The 26,192-nt window shown below is 35.6% G+C and overlaps 1 protein-coding gene and 1 long non-coding RNA gene across 29 annotated transcripts in view; both read left to right on the forward strand.

Annotated features, from left to right (window-relative positions):
- The window catches only part of dgkh (diacylglycerol kinase, eta), a 163,363-nt gene that overhangs the window by 61,038 nt on the left and 76,133 nt on the right, over positions 1–26,192 (forward strand). For 17 of the 28 annotated variants that reach the window (XM_087267621.1, XM_087267606.1, XM_087267610.1 and 14 more), the window contains 2 exons: positions 15,189–15,293; positions 16,000–16,132. Coding sequence is in view for 19 of the 28 variants with exons in the window: in XM_087267606.1 (XP_087123732.1) it covers positions 15,189–15,293; positions 16,000–16,132 (238 nt within the window). In the remaining 9 variants the exon portion in view is untranslated. Of the gene's footprint in view, positions 1–15,118; positions 15,294–15,999; positions 16,133–26,192 lie in introns of those variants that run through there. The other 11 variants (XM_087267615.1, XM_087267619.1, XM_087267624.2 and 8 more) reach the window with 2 other exon arrangements.
- LOC147842313 (uncharacterized) lies at positions 21,222–24,920 on the forward strand. Its single transcript, XR_015499321.1, has 3 exons — positions 21,222–21,506; positions 21,795–22,507; positions 22,569–24,920. It is a non-coding gene; the product is annotated as an uncharacterized LOC147842313 (long non-coding RNA).

Below are 26,192 nucleotides of genomic sequence, written 5' to 3' on the forward strand. Positions count from 1 at the left end.
AATAAAAAAAAACGCTGCTTATTAGCTCTTAAAGGGGTTCCATTATAACTGCAAGCCAAGGAACCAGATTTAGTGATACACTTACAGTTGAAGTCGAACTGATAAGCTCTCCTGTTATTTTTTTCTAAATACCCAAATGGTGTTTAAAAGAAGCAAGAAGTTTTTCACGGTATTTCCTATAATATTCTTTCTTCTGCAGCAAGTATTTGTTGTTCATTTTAGGTTAAAATAAAAGCAGTTTTTAGTTTTTTTAAAAACCATTTTAAGGTTAAAATTATTAGCACTCTTAAACAAATATATATTTTTTGATTGCCTACAGAACAAACCATCGCTATACAATGATTTGCCTAATTACTCTAACCTGCCTAATTAACCTAGTCTAGCCTTTAAATGTCACTTTAAGCTGTATAGAAGTGTCTCAAAATATCTAGTCAAATATTATGTGCTGTCATCTTGGCAAAGATAAAATAAATCAGTTATTAGAAATGAGTTATTAAAACTATTATGCTTAGAAATGTGTTAAACATATTAAGCAGAAATTGGGGACAAAAATACATTAACAATAACGGCTAATAATTCAGGGTTAATAATTATGACTTCAACTGTTTATAGTGCTATATATCACCTTAACCACCCCCAAAGAATCGCTGGAGAAACATTACAGGTACACAGGTACTTAAAAAAGACTTAAAGTGGTTCTGTTTATCATTGTGTGCTTTTAAATAGTGCTAAATAGCACTGAAAGTTATTAGTCTCATGATCGGAGAGGAACCATTTAAAATGCTATATATCACCTAGTGCTATATATCACCTATTTATCTATTAAGGCAAATAACTAGATTACAGATGTCCACCTAAACGTAGTCATTAGTATCTTCAAAGTAAGTGAAAGATCCAAAAAGGCATCCTTCTGATTTGATTCAGCGCACTTTTTTGTCAGACGGCTCACCGGTTTAACTTATTCACCGCCATTCATTTTAAAAAACACCCGGTCCATTTTATTTGTATATGTTTTACTCTAACGCATTAACTCTACAGGTGCCTGATAATTAGATGTGGAGCTAACATTAATCAGATTCACTCTAGTCATCATAATTTACTCGAGTACATGCCTCAATGTCTCGCGCCCCCTTAATAGGTGCTGGCGTGCCCCACAGTTTGAAAACCCCTGCTTTGTGTGTCTTGAAAAATATCTAGTAAAATATTGTTTACTGTCATCATGACAAAGATGAAATTAATCAGTTATTAGAGATGAGTTATTAAAACTATTATGTTTAGAAATGTGTTGAAAAAAATCTTTCTGTTAAACAGAAATTGGGGGAAAAATCAACAGGGGGGCCTAATAATTCTGACTTTTGCTGTATATGTTTAAAGAGTTTAATAAAATAAATTTTTAATGATAAATTAGATTTCTTTCGTTTACTTATTTCATAAATGTTTTGTGTTTGTTGTATATTGTTGCTAGTTTTTATACTCAAGCTGTGAAGGAAAACGTTTAAGTGTTAAATACAACAACTTTTATGATGCTGAAGCAACTTTAGTTTTTTGCTTTTTTGTTTTTGAATACATTATTTAGCTGGATTTTCAAGTCTGTTTTGTGTTTTAGTTGTGAAAATGCAAATTAATTAAAACTATGAAGTTAATCAACAGTGTATTTTCAATTCAGCACTGAAGTGACATTATAAGGGCATCAATAGGAGCATTAAAAATGTTCTTTAAAAACGTAACTCAAAATTACTTTTAACAGCAATGAATTACTTTTTGGTGTAATAAAGTAATTGAGTTAATTTTGGAATGAAGTAACTAGTACTGTAACTTGTTACTATTTTTCCGTACCTAGCACAACAGTGATACTAAATAATGTTTACAACATTCAAGATAGAAATTATTTTAGTTTTATTTCTGTTTTGTCACATTTTTTGACTCCACTAAATCAGATGTTCATAGTATGGACTAATGTCAGTTTTTTAAAAACAAATTATCTTCAAACGTCAGGTACGGCACACGCGATCAATACAAGAACAACAATAATGAAATCTGTCATGATAAAACCAGTTTGTTATTGGAAAATTTATCATGAAATCACTTTGTTGATGCTCCTCTAATGATCTTATGTAAGAAAAATGTGCCTGACACACCTGAGATCAAAGCCCATAAATAGACGGAGCTGGATCTAATGAAATTATAATCAATTTTGTCCAGAGGGAATCCGCAGGCTCTTGCTAATGTGAAATAATGTAGACTTCAAGGGGTACGTAAAGAGAGTGCTTTAATTAAATGCAGTATTTCTTCTTGTGGGATGAAAACACCGCTAACTGACACAGATGATGGATTCTCTATAGGGTGTGTAGTTAATTGGTAACCTGGTAGGAGCATGATTTTTTAATATGTAATAAGGGTCATACAGCTAGATAAATAAATAATACTGTGGCTTTAATTACAATTTAAAGGGAACCTATTATGCCACTTTTTACAAGATGTAAAATAAGTTTGTGACGTCCCTAGTGTGTGTATGTAAAGTTTCACATTGACCCCCCTAATTATATACACTAATAACACTTGAGCCCTCCAGAAGGACAAATTCTTTAATATAAGCTTTCTTAAATATTAATATTTAAACATTTGTAATATAAATACACATTCGACCCCTATGAGTTTGCATGTTCACCTTGTGTTCGTGTGGGTTTCCTTCGGGTGCTTCAGAGTGTGTGTGTGTGAATGTGAGATTGTATGGGTGTTTCCCACTACTGAGTTGCAGCTGGAAGGGCATCCACTGTGTAAAACATATGCCAGAATAGTTGGCGGTTCATTCCGTGGTGGTGACCCCTGATAAATAAAGAACTTAGCCGAAGGAAAATAAATGAATCTTGTTGTTTTGATAAATTTAAAGTCTGCATGAAATCAAAGTTTACAGTATGTATTCCGCTAGCACACATTGATAAACAAACAAACAAACAAACAAAAAAACTACTGAAAAAAAACTGTTTTGGTCATCTTTTATGAGCATCCTAACTATTTGCTTCCACTCTGTAATGGCAGTCCTACTCTGAGGACAGATTGGGTGAAATTTGCTTAGCCCCACACGCCTCCAACCAAAGATGAGTGGAAGAACAAATAAATAAAACGCGCCCCCTAATCAATAATAATAGTAGTAGTTTATTTATATAGCACACCCAAAGTGCTAAACACAATCAATGCTAATTAAAATGAAAATCACAGAGCACATAAATAACAACTAAAGCATAAAAAACAAACCTCTCATCATTCCAAAGGCTTAAATGCAATTTCACAAGGTTTTTAAAAGCAAGTAATCTTGGAGCAAGTCTAATGTGAGGTAAAAGCTTATTCCACTCCGCTGAAAGCAATATTCCATTTTAGTTGGAAATACGTCATCATAGTTGTAACACAAGGGTACTGGACAACAGAGTTGAAGATCTGTGTTTAGTACATTTGCAAGATTAGTCAGGCAGGCAATGGTCAAAACAGGTGCAATCCAGAATCATGGTCACGAACGGGTGAATGGGCAGTACAGGAGGCAAGGAATCAAAACAATAAAACAAGGCAAAGGGTCAAAACACGGCTTGGCGAGATGAGAAAACCCTTTTTAGTGCTACAGGATAACAAGACTCAGCAATGTGTGTGGAAATAAGGGCTATCTTTATAGTCCAGGTAATGAATCAATGATGACCTTTAGCTTTGTAACTGTGTCGTCAGGGAAAACCGGAACAGGTATGTGTGGTGCATTACAGGATTTGTAGTCCATTTGGCAGATTTGTTGTTCTCCAACGATCTGCAGTAGCTAGATCGCTGGTGACTGTAACAGTACTGAAATAAACATCTGAAGCAACTTATTATATTATTAATAGGGCCACACGGAATCTGTACACGCAGAAATGTGCAGTTTAGCCCATCATTGTGTCTATTCATTTACTATATATTTATTTAGTAGTTTTTTAATTAATTTATATTTTTGGTTAATATGAAAATGTTCATATGATTTATTTAAAATACAGTTTGTAAAGTCATATTTTACATATTTTAGAAGGTGTATTATATAAGAGACTTGCTTTGTTTACCAAATAAGTGGATCTAAAGGATTTGCATTGTAAACATTCAATAAAAGTTAAAAAGGTATTATTTTTTATTACGTTTTTGGGCAATACAGTGGCTCAGTAGTTAGCACTATTGCTTCACAGCAAGAATGTCACTGGTTGGAGTCCCAACTGGTTTAGTTGGCATTTCTGTGTGGACTTTGCGTGTTCTCCCTGTGTTTGCGTGGGTTTCCTCTGGGTGCTTCGGTTTCCTCTACAGTCCAAAGACATTGTGTATAGGTGAATTGAATAAAATAAATTGCCCATAGTGTATGTGCAAGAATGGGTCTGTATGGATGTTTCCCAGTACTGGGTTGCAGCTGGAAGGGCATCCACTGTATAAAACATATGCTGGATAAGTTGCCGGTTCATTCCACTGTGGCAATCACCTGATGAATAAAGGGATTAAGCCGAAGGAAAAGGAATTAATGAATATTACGTTTTTAGTTACGATACTCCCAAAATAATTCCGCATAAATCTGCAAACTTTTTTCACAAAATTCCACGCAGAAATATCAAAAAATGTCAGCAGATTCTATCTGGCCCTAATATTTGTATATCATATGCAGAGTATGACTTTAAATAGGTTCATTTATTGTAGGACTTTAATTCTTGATTCTTGAAGGATTTGTGTTTTTGATCAGCTGTCGTATAACTTATAATAATAATAATAATAACAATAATAATAATAATAATAAAAACAGCCATACAGGATAACTACAATTAACAATAACAACTACACAATAATAATGTTCATTCATTTAGGACAACAGCGTGTATGTACAGTAGTTCTGCTGATTTTTTTTATTTATGCATGAATATTTTTTATTCAATTTGTTATTTCTATAGCACTTTTAAAAATGTGATCTGTGTTTTTATAGCAGTGACACCAACATTAATTAGCGAGTATATCTGATAGTGAGGACCGTTTTGAAGAGTTTTCATCAAATCAGTGGCGTTTTCTCCCAGAGATTCAATGGAGGTTTATTCTATCGGCTCTGGAATGTTCTATCAGTGTCATTGATTAGGTCAGACTCAGTCCTGCGTTAAATAAAGCACATTTGTCTCAGACGGATGCTCTCTCTCAGAACTCCTTCTGTCTCGGCTGCCCTTTCTTGACTATTGAACTGGAACGGCTTCACTTTCCCCAGACAACAATCAGGTCGCTCAGTCAACAGAGACTGTCTCATTTTCTCGGAGAGATGTGGGATTTCAGTGACTCTTTATCACCCACTGATGCTTTTTCAGGTGCAATTTGCTGGATCGGTTTCTTTTATGCTTCTTATGCCAAATGGTTTAGCTGGATGTTCATCGTGCATTTCCATTGACAGTTATGAGATAATTAATACATAAAGGAATGTACACAATCAAAAAGTCTTACATAATAGTGATCCGTAAATGAAATATTTAATCTGGTTTAACATATTATACTCTCACTGGTACACTAAAAAATAATATGTCTTCAAAATTGTTGCAAGTAATTTATATGGGCTGAATTTAATCAAACAAATTAAGTTTAGTAATGTTCAACTTAATTTGTTTGTTTAAATTCAACCTAGATAAATTGTTTACAACCACTAAACTTAAAGGAACTAGTAAATCCAAGGAATCATGAAGCATTTTTTTCAGTGTATGTGTGTGAGATGCATTTAAATGAATGTGATCAAAAACATCTAGACAGGGTATAAATGTATCTTTTTTATTTTAAATAACCAGAAATCACCATGTGAACCACCAATTACTGAACCTGTTAATTAAAGTTTCATTTTTTAAAGTTCCATTTGCATAGCGTAGAATTGTAAATTATTTATGCTAACATTTCAATAAATATATCATTCTGTTTTCCCAGTACTGTATTTGCAGCTGTACGGGCATCCGCTGCGTAAAACATATGCTGGATAAGTTGGCGGTTCATTCCGCTGTGACCTGATGAATAAAGGGACTAAGCAAAAGAAAAATAAATGTATGAATGAATAAGTATAATTCTGAAGATGAATTAAAGTAGCTGACTTCTCTTATCAGAATCTATCTGTTGGACACCTAGTTTTCTGGTTGACCATTATGACCAGTCTTTTGTTGTGAAGCCAAGCCCAAAGTCCATTTTTCAAAGGCATGGCATCAGCACTGGCACGCTCACATTGCAATCTTTCCCCAGTTCGTCCAAAACCCTATTTAAATGTAATCACCAACACAGATGGAGCACAAGAGAAATCACTCCAAGAAGTTGCGTGTCCTCAGCGCGAGAGCTTGAAGAGGCTTTTAGAGTAAGTGGCTGGCAGAGAAGCGCTGGGAGTTGCCCTTCTTTGTGTTAGAGAGAATGATGAATGCTAATGTGATTACTGCTTTACAGCCGGGCATAGGAATTGAAAGGTATGTTTTGTTTTTGGCATTAAAATGAAATCCAATAGCTCTTTAAGTAATGAAATAAACGCCTTGGAAAATTCCAGGAGCTCTTTCTGTAGTTGACAGCGCCGCCTGGACAGTGTGACTTCTTTATTTGTTTTTGCAGCAGATACGCAGCCTCTCGTGCTTGTGGTTTAGATCCGCAGTATCTATGGTGAACATATAAATAAACATGAAGCCGTGCGACACTACGCCGCAGCTCTCGGACTCGACTGCCCTTCACAGATCTGCACCGGACTGCTAAACACGCCTCACAGACCACTTGTCATTTACAAGGTAGTAAAGGACAACTGGAGCCTTACATAGCAGCTGCACATCACACTGGTACAGACGGGTATTTACCCAGATTCCAGTGTGTTCCTGTAGAAGAAGCTCCTCAAATGGTTTTACGGTGGTCAGAGACACTCAAAACTTCAAATGACCTTATCTAGCTGGACAAAATAGTCACCTTTAAAGAGATAGTTCACCCAAAAATGTAAATTCTGTCTTCATATGCACCTGTTTCAAACCATTTTTACAGTCATTTCTTCTGTTAAACTCAAATATTTTATATTTATATTTTGAAACCTGTTAGAAACCTTTAACCCGTGACTTCCATAGATGTCTGGTGGGAGCATTTTTAGCTTTGTTTAGCATAAATCATTGAATCGGATATATATATATATATATATATATATATATATATATATATATATATATATATATATATATATATATATATATATATATATGTATATATATATATATATGTATATATATATATATATATATATATATATATATATACTGTGTATATATATCTATACTGTGTGTGTGTGTGTATGTATGTATATATATATATATATATATATATATATATATATATATATATATATATATATACTGTGTATATATATATATATATATATATATATATATACTGTGTATATATATTAGAGGTGTGAACCTATACTGGTCTCACGGTTCGGTTCGGTTACGATTATCATGCCTTCGATTCGGTTCAATTTGATATCTCGGTGCATCACGGTGCATTGACGATGCTTTTCTTATACAGTGTTATATTTTAGGGGGAAGGCTATAACAAGCTGTCTGTATAAACACACTGACACACAGCACCACACTGTCTCTCATTCACAAACATACACAAACATAGACAGCAACAAACAAACAAACAAACAAACACACACACACATACTTAAGCCCTCGCAACAGGGAGAGCTCGCGCTGAGTGGAGCAGAAAAAGAAAAAAATAAGAAAAAAAAAGAACTTTTCTGACGGTCCCTTATTGAGAGCTCCTCTCAGCGCGAGCTGTCCCAGCTAAACACATATTGCGAGGGCTTAAACGGAGCAGTGCTCGTAATGTCGAACGAAAAAAAGAAAGATAGCTGTCAAACATAACCAGCTTTGTCTTTTTGTAGGAAACACACTTTAGATCTTTTTAGGGTAAGAGATTTTTGAGTTATTGCCGCCCATTGCTTAATGTGTGTCAGGAATATCGAAAACAAAACCAACTGAATCGCGCTCATTTCTGGCGCCCCCCTAGATATACAGCGCCCTTAGCATTTGCCTATGGTGCCTATGCCACGGGCCGGCCCTGAGTTAGCTGTGTTGTAAGTACTCGCGCTCACTTCCCTCGCGACAGAGCGGCATATGAGATAAATGACGTCAATAACAAAAAAACGGTTATGATTATTACTGAACCGAAACCAAATTGTCCGCGTCTGCACCGAAGAAACACATATATATATATATATATATATATATATATATATATATATATATATATATATATATATATATATATATATATATATACTGTATATATATACATATATATATATATATATATATATATATATATATATATATACTGTATATATATATACATATATACTGTATATATATACATATATATATATTAAGGGTGTCACGATCCTCCAAATCCTCGATTTGATTACATTTTCGATTCTAAAGGCACGATTCAATTCGATTTTCGATTATGAATAATTAATTATTTAATGACCAATTAATTATTTGTAGCCTACCGTTTAAACTACCTGACCTGGATGGTCTTTGTTTAACCCATAAACAAATCATACAGTAAATAAATAAAGGCAACATACACACATAATTACCACCTGTCAATCACTTTTTCTGTGGGACTCGTGAATAGGCAGTGATCTGTGTCGTTATAATGGTGTCGGTAAAAAAGACGCACAACCAACAGGAACCAGCCTACAGTATCTGAGGTGTGCGCTAAAATGACTAAGTACAAGTGAGTGAAAGATTGAAGCAGTCCTCTGACTGCCTGGACCTGCTGTCTCGAGCGCAAGGCTGTATGTGCGTCTGTGTGGTCACGTGATGTGCATTTTCAGAGGTAGAGAGGAAGGAGGGCTGCTCAGAAATGGCACACGCCACAAAGACAGTGTAAACAGGGCCTGAGTGTGTATTTTTCGCGAGCGGATTTGCATCGGGGGCGGGCGGAGGATCGCGATGCCGGTGTTGTCTATCGGACGAACCGTACGTAATACGTACATAACAGAGCTTGCAAAACTGTGTTTTTTTTTTGTCGACAACACGAACGTTGTCAACATAACTCACTGGAAGCAAAATGCTTAAACACCGGCGACTTCATTGAAAGAGGAGTGGGTTTAAGTTCTCTCGACGGGTCTCCTGCTTCTGCAGTTTAACAAGCACTTCAACAAGCCTGTTTTTTTCCCGCTTGGCAAGCCAAGCTGACGTGACAATGGGGCGTGGCAGCATCGAAGATTCTATTTTTTGATTCGATAATCGAAATTGAGCCAAAATTTCGATCAATTTCGATTAAAAATCGAAATCTTGACACCCCTAATATATATATATATATATATATATATATATATATATATATATATATATATATATATATATATATATATATATATATGTATATACATATATATATATATATATATATGTATATATATATATATGTATATATATATATATATATATATATATATGTATGCATTAGGGATGTAACGGTATTGTAAATACCGTCATACCACAATATTAATTTTTTTCGATATTACCGAAGTCGCATGACTCGGTAAAACTTTAGGTCTTCTGAGAAAATTTGCTCAGGCGAATGAAGCGAACGGGAGGTAGCTTAAACTACATTTCCCATAAGCCCAGCCGTGGCCATAATCCTTTGCGGTCTGCTGTCGCTACAGATCCAGTAATGCGGAAATGGAGTGTGCTGCTAGTAGCGGAGATGAAAAAAAGATGGAAATGATCGAACCTAAAGCGGGTGTTGTCGCCGCGCGCGTACTGAATAGCAGTGTTGTCGCGCGCGTTCTGATCAGCTGTGTTGTCGCGAGCGTATTATAAAGCGCCGAGGGGGGGGGGTTGAGCGCGCATTCTCAAGAGCGGTGTTGTCTACTGAAGGGCTGGACGGAGGTTGTGTCGCGTCGCGGGGGCACTTTTGATCGATTTGGAAGGGCATTTTATATCCAAGACTAAAAAGGGCATGTGCACTGCACAGGTTGAGCCCTATGTGTGCACGTGCCTGCAAGTTGGTGAATACGACTAATAGCAGTCATGGGGACTGCAGAAACACAGCACACTGTTCAGATTGATGCAGACATTGACTTGTACCGCAAAGAGACCCCTATCTCACTCATGGTTTGTCTTCTCAAGTGAGGGAAAGACAATGCACAACGTTACCCACTGCTGTCAACATGGGCCAAGTCATATCTCTGTCCCAGAGTCCTCAGTCCCAAATGAGAGGGTTTTTTTCTGTTGCAGGGGACATTGTAAATACCCAGAGATACCAGCTTTTACCAGATTATATTTATATGATAATTTTCCTTAAAACCATCTCTATCTAAGTAAGTGAGTGAGTGATTAAATGTTGAATGTCATGAGTTTTCAACAATACTAAATTGAAACTTTATTTTTTTACATGGTTTAATAATTTTTTGTTATTAAAATTGAAGTTCCTGTTTCAAAGCTTACAGATAGATGACTAATTTGTATGTCATTGACACTTTTGGCACTTTTTTGGAGTATTTTCATAAGTTTTGTTTTTTCCTGTAAATGATTCAATAAATACCGTACCGTGACATTCATACCGAGGTATTACCGTACCGTGAAATTCTGATACCGTTACATCCCTAGTATGCATATATATATATATATATATATGTATGTATGTATGTATGTATGTATGTAACTACATCATGCATTGAATAATCTTTTTCAGTTATTTTTCCTGTTAAACACAAAGGAAGATATTTTGAAACACGTTGAAAATCTGTAACTATTGACTTCCATAGATTATGAGCATTTTTAGCTTAGTCTAGCTTAGCTTAAACCATTGAATCGGATCAGACCATTAGCATCTTGCTCCAAAAATTGAAAAGAGTTTCGACATTTTTTTTTATTTAAAGCCTGATTATTCTGTAGCTGCATCATGTATTTAATAAACTTAATGAGTTATTTCTCCAGGGCTGGTGGTCTGGTGGGAGATTTTTTATCTTAGCTTAGCTTAAATCATTAAATCAAATTAGATCGATAGCATAACACTCAAAAATGCAAAAAAAAAAAAAAAGTTTTGATAATTTTCCTTTTTAAAGCATTACTATTCTGTAGCTACATCATGTACTAAATAAACTTCATTTTATTTTGTATTATTTTCTGTTTAACACAAAAGAAGATAGTTTGAAACACGTTGAAATGTATTTTTAAACACTGAATAATGATGGGGAAAAACAACAGCCATTGACTTTCATGGTATTTTTTGTTCCTACTATGAATGGCTGTTTTTTTTCCCCCAACATGTTTCTGAATGTCTTATTTTGATTTTTCAACACATTTCTAAGTTTAGAACCGCTTGAGGATGAGTAAACGATTTTCAACATTGACAAAAATAACAACACAATAATGATAACATAAAATGAGAAATAACCATGAAAATAAATTTGTTTGCCGAAATAAAAATAAAAAAGTTATTTCAACTTTGTCAAATGGTAAAGGAAGTCATGCTGACATGAAGACAGAGGTCATTAATGACTTTGTGTATGTTATGGGGTAATCAAACTAAAAGATGAAACATTGCTGGAAATATAACAAGAAGAAATAACAAGCTTTGGTAGAAGCGTAAATCGCCATCCAAATGGCGAAAAAAATAAAAATAATGAGCTGCAATGTTGACATCCACATAACTTGCGTTTGTAATTTTTCCTCAGTACCTCCGCTGCTGTTAATGGATATCTTTAGTGCATTCTCCTCTGTAATCCACTCATGCGCAGCCACAGCAAGTGCGTTTTCTCATAGGGAGATTGTATGGCGTTGTGTATCACAGATAGTGCTGTTTGTTTGATAACCACACCTCTGAAAACTGCAGTTGCCAGCTAGGCAGAGCCTAATTAGAGACGATTCGTTCCCCCACCATGCCAGATGGGTATGGTTGATTTTCCAAAAATGAGCTGAAACTTATGTTTGAGGCGTTTATAAAAAGAACAGATGGGTTTTATCTATTGCCTTCATGCGAGCTCATTATCGCAGCCAGGAATACAAGCTTGTTTTTCAGCTCTTTATAATTAGCGAGAACACTGACACTTGTGCTAAAGGTGGATCTGTGATGCCAGCTCACTGTCAATGCAGAGATTAGAAGCAAGCAGACATTAAAACAGTGTTGTAATGCAACAGCTTTAAGAATAGCACAAGCAAGATCTCAAATCAGCAATGAAATTTACACTGCTTTTTGGAAATAGGCTTATTTTATAACTTCCGTGGAGTTAAACAGTTGAGTTTGATTATTTTTAGATTAAATCTTCCAATCTCAAAGCCTGGCAGGGCATTTTTAGCTTAGCATAAATAATTGAATCCGATTAGACCATTAGCATCTCACAAAAAAAAAAAAAAAAAAAAAAAAAAAAAAAAATATATATATATATATATATATATATATATATATATATATATATATATATATATATTCTGAACTTTTTTTTTCTGTTTAACACTTGACTCTTCTTTAAGATGCATTAGGACATGTATTATTCATTCATTAATTCATTGATTCATTGATTCATTAATTCATTCATTCATATTCCTTCGCCTTAGTCACTTTATTCATCAGGGGGCAAATCAGTGGAATTATCCACAAACTTATCCAGCAAATGTTTTACACAGCGGATGCCCTTCCAGCTGCAATTCAGTATACTGGGAAAGTGTTTAAGAGCAAAGAAAAATAAAAAGTTGCTATTCTCTAAATTATATATATATATATATATATATATATATATATATATATATATATATATATATATATATATATATATTATTATTATTATTATTATTATTATTTATTTATTTTTTTAACCCTTGATTCTTCTGCAACTAAATGATGTATTAAGACCAAAGGAAAATTAAAAGTGGCTATTTTCTAGGTTGAAATGGCTAGAAACTTTTATTTTGGTGTTATAACCAATTAACTTTGCTCCTGTATCATGGCTGCAACAGGTGCAATGATATTACACAGCACTGTTACCTAGTTACTTAGCTGGGGGCTATTTTCAGGTATTGCATACTGGGGTCCGTTCTTTGTACATGGATTACTCAGTTAGCTGAATTTGGTTATTGACGGTTTGACACGATCCAGGATCGTTTCGTTCTTCACAACACACGCAGTGATCTCAGATCAGTCCATCCAGACATTTTAATCTAATTCACGAACCTATTTGAAGAATCAAATTAGCCAGAGATCAGTTATCAAGATTAAAAGATCCAGGATCTGACAAATCATCTTAGATCATTTAAGCAAGCAACGAAAAACAGACCCCTGATCTGCAATAAGAAATGAACATGCTGTATTATGCAAGACTGGAAATATCATAGCTTAGCATAATTAATTGAACCGGATTAGACCATTAGCATCTCACTCAAAAAAAAAGAAAAAGAAAAAAAAAGTGCGATATTGGATTTTTTTTTCATTGTAACCCTTGATTCTTGAACTATGTCATGTATTAAGACCAAAGGAAAATGAAAAGTTGCTATTTTCTTGGTTGATATGCCTAGAAACTTTTATTTTAGCATAATAATCAAAGAACTTTGCTGCTGTACCATGGCTGCAAACGGTGCAATGATATTACTTGGGACTATTTTCAGGTGCTGCATACTGATTTGCACAAGCGACTGAACATGCTGTAATAATGCAAGTCAGGCAATATCGTAGCTCAGCTTAGCATAAATCATTGAATCAGATTAGACCATTAGCATCTCACTCAAAAAAAGTGTTTTGATATATATATATATATATATATATATATATATATATATATATATATATATATATATATATATATATATATATATATATATATATATATATTTTTTTTTTTTTTTTTTTTTTTTTTTTTCAATTTAACCCTTAATTCTTCTCAAACTATCATGTATTAAGACCAAAAGAAAATGAAAAGTTGCCATGTTTTAGGTTGATATGGCTATAAACTTTTATTTTGGAGTAATAATCAATGAACTTTGCTGCTGTACCATGGTTGCAACAGGTGCAATGATATTACACAGCACTGTTACCTAGTTACCTAGCTGGGGACTATTTTCGGGTACATACTGAGCCACAGAAATAACTGAACATGCTGTATTATGCAAGTCAGGAAATTCTGAAAGAAACACGATGTGCCTCTGCACATCCCGTCCAACATTGTTGTTTTTAGTTGAAAGCATTTGTGGATGCCTATAGACTGAACACATACAGTAATATGCATGCTGAAAAATCTCTGTTTTCCAAATTTACATTTTTTTATATTTTACTCTCTGATATTATCATTCATTCATTCATTAGCTTAGTCGCTTTATTTATCAGGGGTTGCCACAGCGGAATGAACCGTCAACTGATCTAGCATATGTTTTACACAGAGGATGCCCTTTCAACTGCAACCCAGTACTGGAAATCATAATCTGATATTAGCAATGTGTTAAATGCCAAAATGCATAACAAACTCACAGTTTTTTAGTTAATAGACTCTTTTCACAACACTGTCATGATGCGTTTATCGGTCATCAGCATCTTAAATTCTTAAAAGTTTTCAATATTTAGATTTTTTTTTTTTAAATGCATGAACATTTATATGTATTTGTGTATGTAGTATATCATCTTTGCTTCAAATTACCAAAAAAAATAATAATAAATTCATTGGGTGGCTAATAATTCTGACTTTAACTGTATATGTTGGAATATGCGCTGTTGTTTCGGTGTAGGTGGTATAATCTCCAATTCCCTGCTAACTGTACAGCCTGCCTCGCCGCGTGTGCTGCAGCAAAAAACAGCCCCTCTGTTGCAGCACCGCCGGCGTGTGGAGTTGTTAAGGGTGGTGTTATCAATAAATTATAGCAGTATTAAAAGCGCAGAGGCTGACTCGCATGGAGGGCTGCCCCTGTTATGAAACAGGCTTTTAGCATTTTCTCAGGCTTGCCTGTCAGCCCGAATCTCGCTCAAGCATCCGAAACGAGAAGAGAGGAAAAGACCTGAGGGGTGGAGGTGGCCGTTAAAGAGGATAGGAGGAGGAGGCGAGGCTTGTCCCGAGTCTTGTCTTAAAGAGCAGGAGGGGGATCTCGCTGTCAGTCGCAGTCAGGCAGGCAGGAGGGCGAGACGCAGCACTCTCATCTCCCCGGATCTCTGTCTCCCTGTAGGTAATTACACCGTTTCGAAGGCTTATCCTGTGCGCCGAGAACAGGAAAGAAATGGAGGACTGGATCAGCTCGCTGAAATCGGTTCAGTCCAGAGAGCATTACGAGGTAAGGGGCGCACTTTAAGCGTTCTGCATGTTTCTCAAACACACTTTCTTAAAATTAGATGCTGAATATGAGAAGCATGCCTTAGAATCCCGCCGTTAGTGTTGTCAATCAGGTCTAAATGAGGTTTAAATCCTGCTTCCATACAGATTTCCTTTTCTTCTCTGTGTTAACGAGATGCATAATGCAAATAATTTTTTTCTGTTTATATCCGCTTCTTTCTGTTTCACAGCTAGTTGTGCACGTGGTCATGCACTGCAGTTTAACATCTGAATTATTGCACGCCACTAACTTAAGTGCGGACTGTATGCTCACTTTGATACCAGATGGTTATGTAAGACTCTCAGCCCCCGTGTTCTGCAATACCACACCCAGAACACCAGCGATCCCCTGGCATCCCAAACTAGGGGCACAATCCTCCCTATTGAATCTGTTTATCATTCAAGACATGTCAAACTCCCTGATGAACTTCCAAAATCTCAGTCCTGTTGCATCGGTGTGCATCTGTAGATGGCCGTTCCGGGAGCGCAGATGTTACAGGAGGAAAACTGTTGTCAGGGAGAGTTGTGGTGTGGTGTTGCACGCAGGAGGCATGCGTCTAGTAGACGTCACGCTATTATACACGTGTTGCATGTGAGCTGAAAGTGTAGCCTTTGTTTTAGGGTCTCTAAAAAAGTCTGCCAATTTGTTTTAACTTCTCCTTTGCTAGACGGCACAGTTTAATGTGGAACATTTCTCAGGGATGCACAACTGGTATGCCTGCTCCCACGCTCGCCCCACCTTCTGTAACGTCTGTCGGGACAGCCTCTCAGGGGTCACTTCTCATGGCCTCTCCTGTGAAGGTAGGTGTCTGCCTGTGTCTCTCTCTCTCTCTTTCTCTCAAATTCGTATGTTGGATAATCCTTCTTTAATTATGAAGCTGCATCACTCAGCTCGCTGTCCTTCCCCAAAGGTGTCATATTCTCATCAAAGCTGGCTGAGGGTGGCCAGGCATGGCATTAGAGTCGGTTACACTGGTCAGAGCTACTTAGAGCTAATTGAGGTGGGGACGGGATGTGAACGGAAATGCGCTGCAATACTAAATCGATACACTGACGCCGGGTTTCTGTTTAGTTCTGTTTTGTTTGGATTTTTTTTTTTTTGAGGATATGATGGGTGTGGATTTTTATATTAAAACTTATTAAGTAAAAAAGATTAAACAAATAAAAATACAAAACTGTCGAATGCAGGACGAACTACAGTGGTTAACATTTGAAGAGGATCAATATTGTCCTAAGGCAAGAATGGTTGTTCCATAGCTTTACTACAACCTCCATGAAAGTTTTATACAGTTGAAATCATAATTATTAGCCCTCCTGTATACACTACCTGACAAAAGTCTTGTCGTCGATCCCAGTTGTAAGAGCAACAAATAATAACTTGACTTCTAGTTGATCACTTGGAAAAGTGGCAAAAGATTCAGATGAATCATCTGTTGAACTGGACCCCAATCATCATAAATACTGCAGAAGTCCTATTGGAACCCCCATGGAGCCAAGAATCTCTTAGAAATCAGTCACGTTTGGTGAAGGAAAAATCATGGTTTGGGGTTACATTCAGCATGGGGATATGTGAGAGATATGCAGAGTGGATGGCAACAACAACATCCTGAGGTATCAAGACATTTGTGCTGCCCATTACATTAAAAATCACAAGAGAGGGCAAATTCTTCAGCAGGATGGCGCTCCTTCTCACTTCAGCCTCCACATCAAAGTTCCTGATAGCAAAAAAGGTCAAGGTGCTCCAGGATTGGCCAACCCAGTCACCAGATATGAACATTATTAAGCATGTCTGGGATAAATAGAGGAGGCAGTAAAGATGAATCCAAAGAATCTTGATGAACTTTGAGAGTCCTGCAAGAATGCTTTCTTTGCCATTCCAGATGACTTTATTAATAAGTTTTTTGAGTCATTGCAGAGATGTATGAATGCAGTCCTCCAAGCTAATGGGAGTCATACACAATATTCATTCTTTTTCCACTGCACCATGACTTTATAGTCTATACTGTACATTATTTATGTTAATTGACAAGACTTTTGTCTAAGCAAATTCAGACTTTAATGTCCTAATTAAATAGTTGAAAATCAAGGCATGATCATATTTTATTTTGGTAAAATAAGTGTAATCTAGAGGCCTTTGCCTTTCATGTAAGCCACTTTTGATACCAAAATAATCAACTAGAAGTCAAGTTTTTATTTGGTGTTTCTAAAACTTGCATAGGCGACAAGACTTTTGTTAGGTAGTGTATATTTCCCCCAATTTCTGTTTAGAAGAAAGAAGATTTTTTTCAACACATTTCTAAACATAATAGTTTTAATAACTAATTTCTTATAGCTGATTTATTTTATTTTTGCCTTGAAGACGGTACATAATATTGTACCAGATATTTTCAAGATACTGTTATCAGCTTATGCTGAGTTCAGACTGCATAATTTTGAAAGTAGTCGTGTCACAGATGTTTTCACACTGCATGACTATCTGGGCTTGCGTTTCGTCGCTGCTTTATTTACACTGCAAGATGGATCGGCGACAGGGACTTTCACATTGCATGACTTTACAATAGAAAGAATCACCGACAACTTCATCCAAACTATGTCTCACAGCCAAAAACACGTAGTAGCCTATATCTTTTGTTATTAACTACATAATGAGAAAGAAGCCTTTAATGGGGTAAAAAATGTACATATTTGCTAACATGGATTTAAAGGGAATCAGCCATTTCTCCTCAACTTAAGTTGATAATAAACTAATTTCTTTCTGTATGAAACGTTAAACAGACACGGGTGCTCCTGAGTCCTGTCAAACCTCCACTAGTGTTTCCTCCATTTCGTGGGTCCAAATAAACCGCAAATGAGCGCTTTTATCTTTTCCCCCAACCTCCCGCTGGCTTGCATGGCTTGCATCAGGTATACACACACACACAAGTGGATGCTGCTCTCTCATTGGCTTTAGGTGATCGCCGATGTTAGACCTCTATTCTGCCACCCTATGCGCGGATATAACTGGGTGTTGCGGACGCCACCCTCTCTATACTGCCGCCCTAGGCGGCCGCCTAGGTCGCCTCTATGGACGCGCCAGCCCTGTCCATCTGCAAAGATATTCAGCCTAGTGTCACGGAGAACGAAGGTTTTAAACACCTCCTCCTGTTAATTTTTATTTAATAATAATAATAATAATAATATTAGTAACAATAATGATCAAAATAATGGGTGTCACAGTGGCACAGTGGGTAGTTTGACCACCTCACAGCAAGAAGATTGCTGGTTTGTTATATTTTTATTAGCCTGTTGTTTACAGTGACAGTGATGTTTCAAAGCAGCATAACACTGCTAGTTCACGACCTTAAGTTTTGAATATTCAGTGGCAAAATATATCTTTGTAAAACATAGTTGAAAAGTTAAATCACAATTCTTGTTGTGCAATGCTCAACCTTTATGTTGAAAGAGTGCAAATATATATATTTTAATATATATTGCACTTATACATTCTGTTTATCTTGAAAATACTTAAATAATATGTGCTATATGTTCTAAAATGGCCCTCTACTGTAAACTAACACTCTGGCTCTGAGAGAAGAGCCAGTTTGTAGAAAAAGTCTTGGTTTTGCTTGGTTAATAAATAATCAAACTCATTCAATGGCACAGCATCCTCTTTCACATAATCTTATAAACTTGATTTAATTAGTTAGTGCTGAATTATCGCATTGTATCGTGATATGGGCGTGAATCGTATCGTGTTGCATCGCAATATGTCACAAATGTATCGCCAATATATCGGATCGTATTCTTTGTATCGAGATGCGTATCGGATCGGCATTATAGCTTAGATGCCCAACCCTAATATATATATATATATATATATATATATATATATATATATATATATATATATATATATATATATATATATATATATATATATTATAGGAAATACTTTGAAAAATGTCTTGCTCTTATTACATTATTACATAATTTGTGAAATATTTGAAGAAAAAAAAATCACACAAGGTATAATAATTTTGACTTCAAACGTCGGTCAATCGGATCGTATTCTTTGTATCGAGATGCGTATCGGATCGGCATTATAGCTTAGATGCCCAACCCTAATATATATATATATATATATATATATATATATATATATATTATAGGAAATACTTTGAAAAATGTCTTGCTCTTATTACATTATTACATAATTTGTGAAATATTTGATGAAAAAAAAATCACACAAGGTATAATAATTTTGACTTCAAACGTGGAAGATTTTTAATTACTTTTATGATAACAAAATAAACAATAACTAGAACAGAAGGAGTGCACAGACCATTTCACAATCCACAGAATGACACAACATAATACAATTTCTTCCAGAAAGCATAAAGAAAAAATTGATTAAATCAAATAAATAATTATAGAGAAGTGTGTAGGCTCCACAGCTTAGCGCTTGCCAAACCAATTCAGCCCATCAGAAGTTACAGTCTGCATTACCAATAAAAAGCCTTAATGGATTCCAGGTTTTGAAAAATATATTTTGTCTATTTGCCAACTCGTATCTCAGTTTTTCCATGGGCAACACATAAGACGTGTATTCAGACTTCCAGTTCTGTAGATTTATCTTCTGAAGCACACAACTTAAAGTCAGTTTCAATCACCAATCACAGCCTATTGTACTACAGTAATCTGACATATTCAACAGTAAGAACAGGCTTGTTGAATAGGTTTTGATTTTATCCATGTGGAATTATTTGGATCATAAAAAAGAGGGAATGGAGCCAGGTGATTGGAGGGAAAGGACTTAAAAGTAACAGTGTTTGCCTGGTTAACCTCAGCTGTTAGTCATAACTATGCCTTATGTGGGCAAAGCATGTCTTCAATTGATGGCAGTTATTTATATATAATATTAGGACTGTATCAAAATCAATACAGCAATATGCGCATAAACAATGGTCCAATCACAAGATGCGAAATTTTGAGTTGAGATTATAGTAGATAAGCAGGAATGGTTCTGAACATGTTACCGTGTATGTTTACATAGACACCAATAATTCGATTTTAATACGATTAAGACAATGCTCTGATTAGGAATCTACCATGTAAACAACGATTTTAAATTGATTTAATATGATTAAGTTCATAATTGTACTGAACAGAAATGGAATTAAGACATGTGGAGTCTGCTGATTTTAGTCGCATTATTGGAGTGCAGTACAGCCATGTAAACACTGCGATCAAACTATTACCGTTGCGTAATATTTTGTGACAGGATATTCCATACACACACAGCTGTTTGACACTATTCTGTGCAATTACCGTTTTAGTGAAGGACCACAGATAGAGTTTATTCCCCCATACAGCGTAAGGAATCAAATTCCATCAAAACAACAAGCTTCCTGCAGTTCATATTCACCTCCAATACCTTGTTTGTCATGGGGTATGCATGAAATGTTTGTGAATGAAAATTTAACTGCCAAACTGCAGTTAAAGTCAACAAATTAAAAATGAAACGTGCAATGATTCAATGACGTTAATTAAATTATGTGTTGTAAAGTAAAAAGGGATCATGAAAGGAACATGAAAAGCAACTCATGTAAACGCCTAATCATGTTATTGTCTTATTCAGATTAAGGCATATAATTTAAAGGGCCATGAAACCCCCTTGTTTCAGCAGGGTGTTTTCACACCTCTACTTTGGAAAAAGTCAGAAAACTGGGCGTGTCCAGCTTTGTTTAGGGGGGAGTGTTGGAGGAAGAAAAGAGGCATGGTGTGGGAGTGTCTATTTGGGCGCGCTGACTTTCAGATTCAAACACACACTCACTTACTCACACACTCACACACACACACACACACACACACACACACACACACACACACACACACACACACACACACACACACACACACACACACACACACACACACACACACACACAGGGGACAAAGTGACTGTGTTTACATGGACATCTGTAGTCGAATTATTTGCCAAATTATTAAATGGTGGACTTTAACTGCAGTTTGGCTCTTTCATTCAGGGAATTCATTCATGCCCCTCGCGACAAATGAGATATTTGATACGAGGAACTGCTCTAAGCGTGTATTTTTTATGCAATGTTTGATACCGCACGGCCAATGAGAGAAAAAAAAACTCAGTATTTCCCGGAAACTTAGATGCACTCGGCAGGTAGCGTCAGAAAGCCGTGTTATTCCGGTTACTAAATGTGGTGAAAATCCTACACGAGGTTAAAGTTTGGTTGTGGTGCTAACATGTTCACACTCAGTGAAAAAAAAACTCAGCATTTCCCGGAAACTTAGATGCACTCGGCAGGTAGCGTCAGAAAGCCGTGTTATTCCGGTCACTAAATGTGGTGAAAATCCTACACGAGGTTAAAGTTTGGTTGTGGTGCTAACATGTTCACACTCAGTGAAAAAAAAACTCAGCATTTCCCGGAAACTTAGATGCACTCGGCAGGTAGCGTCAGAAAGCCGTGTTATTCCGGTCACTAAATGTGGTGAAAATCCTACACGAGGTTAAAGTTTGGTTGTGGTGCTAACATGTTTACACTCAGTGCAATAGTTAACTTTCTTCGATACGAACAAACTGAATAAACAAAGAGCACTGGTCGCTCACTTACCAAATCTGTAGAGACAGGACATTCACCAGCAATTAGAGCCGTGTCTTTATTAAGAGGAGACTACAAGCGAATCCGGATCACAGCGTTTGCAGATGATAACAGCTCTCAGGTAAACAATGTTCCTCCTTGGACACGTAAGCTATTGTTGTCGAGCGTAGCGTACACTGTTAATCCACCCGTGACTCCAGCTGAGCTCTCACAGAGAGAAAATGAAAACAAAACTTAACGGCAGCAAACTATAAAAGCAACACTTCACGCTTGTTTTGCCAACACAACGTGGCGTCTCTGTCGTCTAAACACTATGACAGTAATGAATATTAATGAAGTTGCACAATAGAGCGCGCTGATTGGTTTGAACCAAGCCTTACTCATGCATTAATGCATCACATTGTAAGACGTAATAAGACACACTCTGGCACAGACATCCAGTCTGCACGCTGGAATACAACGCTATTATGTCATGACCGTGGCGCAGCTTTAAAAATTCGTTTCAAACCGGAAGTACGAATTTGCTTGAAATAACGCAAAAACAACTAATTTACACTTTTTAGTGAAATATAGGTGTCCTAATAGTGTTTTTAGCAGTGTGAGACACATACCACTTACAACAGCTCAAAAATGTGTTTTGGTGTTTCGTGACCCTTTAATTACTGATGCTCATGTAAACATGCAAATTAGTCACTACAAAGTTTAAAAATAATATAGTGAAAGTTTATCATTTGTCTTTGTTTTTAAGGCCAGTGAATGCGGTTATACTGTACATAATCACATGCACTATATACTGTAGATACACAGTCTAAAGTGTGGAATCAGTAAGATGTATTATATTCAATGTTGAGGAGTAACTAGTTATATTTAACGGCGTTAAGTAATTTATTTCCAAAATAAAAGTAACAGTAATTCATTACAGTTACTGAGAAAATATGTGTAACTAAATTACAGTTGCTAATAAAAATGTTAAATATTTCAAATGGGGTTACATCTAAATATGTTGAATAAAATTAGTCTGTTAATCTCTGCTAAGGCCATTTATTAAAGCAGTGGCATTCTGATGCTTTTGATTGGTTTTCAGGTTTTATTGTTGCGCACCAAGTCTACCAGTTACGTTAATCTTCCCTGCCGCTGAAAGCATTAAGCTACTATAACTAGCCTTTTGAACTTAGTAGTGGCTACTAGCTTAACTACATTTCTCTGTAGCGTGGCGGTAGCATCACTACTTTATACACAAAAAGCTTTTCAGTAGCGAAGCTATTTTAATAGTGAAGTAGTGCAGAAACGTCCACACAAGCTACGTGCGATGGCACCAACATTCACAAAGCTGTGAGGTCGGTGTCTATCTGATGAAAGTAAATCCATATTTACATTTACATTTAGTCATTTAGCAGACGCTTTTGTCCAAAGCGACTTACAAATGAGGACAAGGAAGCAATTTACACAACTATAAGAGCAACAATGTATAAGTGCTGTAGGCAAGTTTCAGGTGTGTAAAGTCTAAGAAGCAAAGCATTATAATGTAAGTATTTTTTTTTTGTACAGTTAGGGGTATAGCCAGAGAGGCAATTGCAGATTAGGAAGGAAAGTGGAGACTAAATAGTTTTTAGTCGTTTCTTGAAGACAGCAAGTGACTCTGCCGTTCTGATGCAGTTAGGGAGTTCATTCCACCAACTGGGCAGATTGAATGCGAGTGTTCGGGAAAGTGATTTCTTCCCTCTTAGGGATGGAACCATGAGGCGACGTTCATTCACATATGATGTCAAGAACGCAGATTTTTTTTTTCCAGTTTTACGGTGGTCGACAACAAGGGTTTTTGCATGTTATTGTCACCTCTCGCTCTAGTCAGGGACGTCGCCAACCAATCATTGTTAGTTGAAAATATTCATAAGAAACTAATCAGATGTAATCAGTTACCTTACTTTTATAAAGTAATTGAAAAGGTACACTACTTATTACATTTAAATAGGGTAATTTGTAATTTGTAATCTATTACATTTCCAAAGTAACCTCGCCAACACTGATTATATTAATTCATGTATTGTATTAAGCTTAATCTTATTCTATTATTATCAATGACTGCATTTGTTTAAATTTTTTTTATACATATACAGTATGTACTGTAAAAACTAAAAACAAAGAAATTGTGAAATATTGCAACATTAAATAACATTAAACAAATAATTATTTTATTGAATGTAGTCAGAAGTGTAATTTGCATTTTTTCTCATGATTTAAAGCTGAATATTAGTCTGTAGTGTTATACATTTTCAAATATTCTAGTATCATAATCTGCTCAAGAAAAAACATTTGTTGGTGTTGTTGCCAGTTTGGGTAACTAATACAATACCATTTAAAAGTACCATTAAAAAGTATTTACTTTTATTTATCACAATAAATTGTTCATTCATTCATTCATTCATTCATTCATTCATTCATTCATTCATTCATTCATTCATTCATTCATTCATTCTTTCATTTTCTTTCGGCTTTATCCCTTTGTTGATCTTAGGTCTCCACAGTGGAATGAACCCTTCCAGTAGCAATCCAGCACTGGGAAAACAATACATTTTTTTAAGAGTGAAAATAAATACATGTATGGTGACGCTAAAATCTGCTCTTATAATTGTATGATTCTGAAAAAAAAAATGATTCAAAGATGATTCCTTAGATTTACAAATTTTATTAAAAGTTAAGTGGTTGTAAACAATTTATCTGGGAGGAATTTAAACAAACCTATTTAGTTGACTGTTACTCAATTTAATTTGTTTAAATTTAACACAAATTAATTGTTTGCAAAAATATTGCAGACGTTTTTTTGTTTTTTTTTTCTGTGAACTGGCTTCTTTCAAAACATAAAAAAATCTTACTGATTCCAAAATGTGTTTAAAATACTGTATATATCCCAGACACAGTCAATAATGTTCATGTCTGGTGACTGTATCGACTGGTAAATTATAAAATATTAAATAACTGGTTTTTATTTAATCTAGTTTCATTTTCAAAGCTGAATTTTCTTCATCATTAATCCATTCTTCAGTGTCACATAATCATTGTTATTTGATGATTTGCTGTTCTATTATGATCACTTATTATTGGTATAAAAACACTAATAATTATTCTTACAATTATCAGTGCAGATTTTTTTTTTTTTTTGCTTCATAGTTGATTCCAAAATGTTGACTTGTATATTGTAAATACTACTTAAAACAAAGTAAAATTTAAAGGTGCAGTAGGTGATCTGCCAAAATGCTAACCACTTAGCATATTATCTTTTGACAGCGGGGAAGGACTGTGATTCAAAGCCACGCCTCCTGAAATCAGCAACGTGCGCACCGTGTCACAACAGCAGACAACCCACTAGTTCATGTAATTTGCCAGTTAGTTAGTGTATGGCCAGTGGCATGCAGGAATTACAATTATTACTAAGCCATACTTACATGCTATTTCAGAGCGAATATTCAGAGTAGCATGGTAAATAATATAGGAAGGCTGTCATTTTTTAAAAATGTACTAATGCGAATATAAAAGCAACTTCAGCTCAATAAAGCAGGTTAGGCCGAACAGCGCTGTTTACTGATGTTTTGTTGTTAAACTAAATAAGAATATACATTATCGATGCTGTCAAAGGTCCCTTATGAAACTGAAAATAGTTCAATCTTTCGCCAGGAGATTTAAGTGGCTGAACAACAAGCCTGTGCATATTATAAACTGTAAAATATAGCTGCATAAGCAATTCATTACACAACACAATCCAACATAAGCTTAGCCTGACAAAAATAGTTTTAAAACAGAACACTACCTAACAGTACTTCGGCTATGGTGTCGTCCTTCCTCCAGCATGCAAAAGTAACTCTAGTATAGATTCGGAATTTACAAAAGTTTTAATTCTGCATTTGATTTCACCGCGTCTATGATTGTCTCGTGTGTGTGCAGCACGTGCCGTAAACGTGCAACGATCATGCAGGCGGGCACGCGCGAATGGCGGATCTGCATGAAAAGAGATGCGCAGAAGTCCAATCGGCATTTGCTGACAGACAGTTTAAGATACTTATCGGAATTATGGGAGATGTCAGTCCGACTCTATTTAATTGGATGAACATTTTTTTAGTTTTATGCCTCACCCAGAATATAAAAATACATATAAACACATTTAGATCATTTACTTTAATCATTACTATTGAACTGTGAAGAGACTTTCAACCAGCACAACAAAAAATGTTTCTGAAGACGATCACCTACTG

Source organism: Danio rerio, chromosome 9, assembly GCF_052040795.2.
Source record: "Danio rerio strain M-AB ecotype USA chromosome 9, GRCz13ab, whole genome shotgun sequence".
Lineage (NCBI taxonomy): Eukaryota > Metazoa > Chordata > Actinopteri > Cypriniformes > Danionidae > Danio > Danio rerio.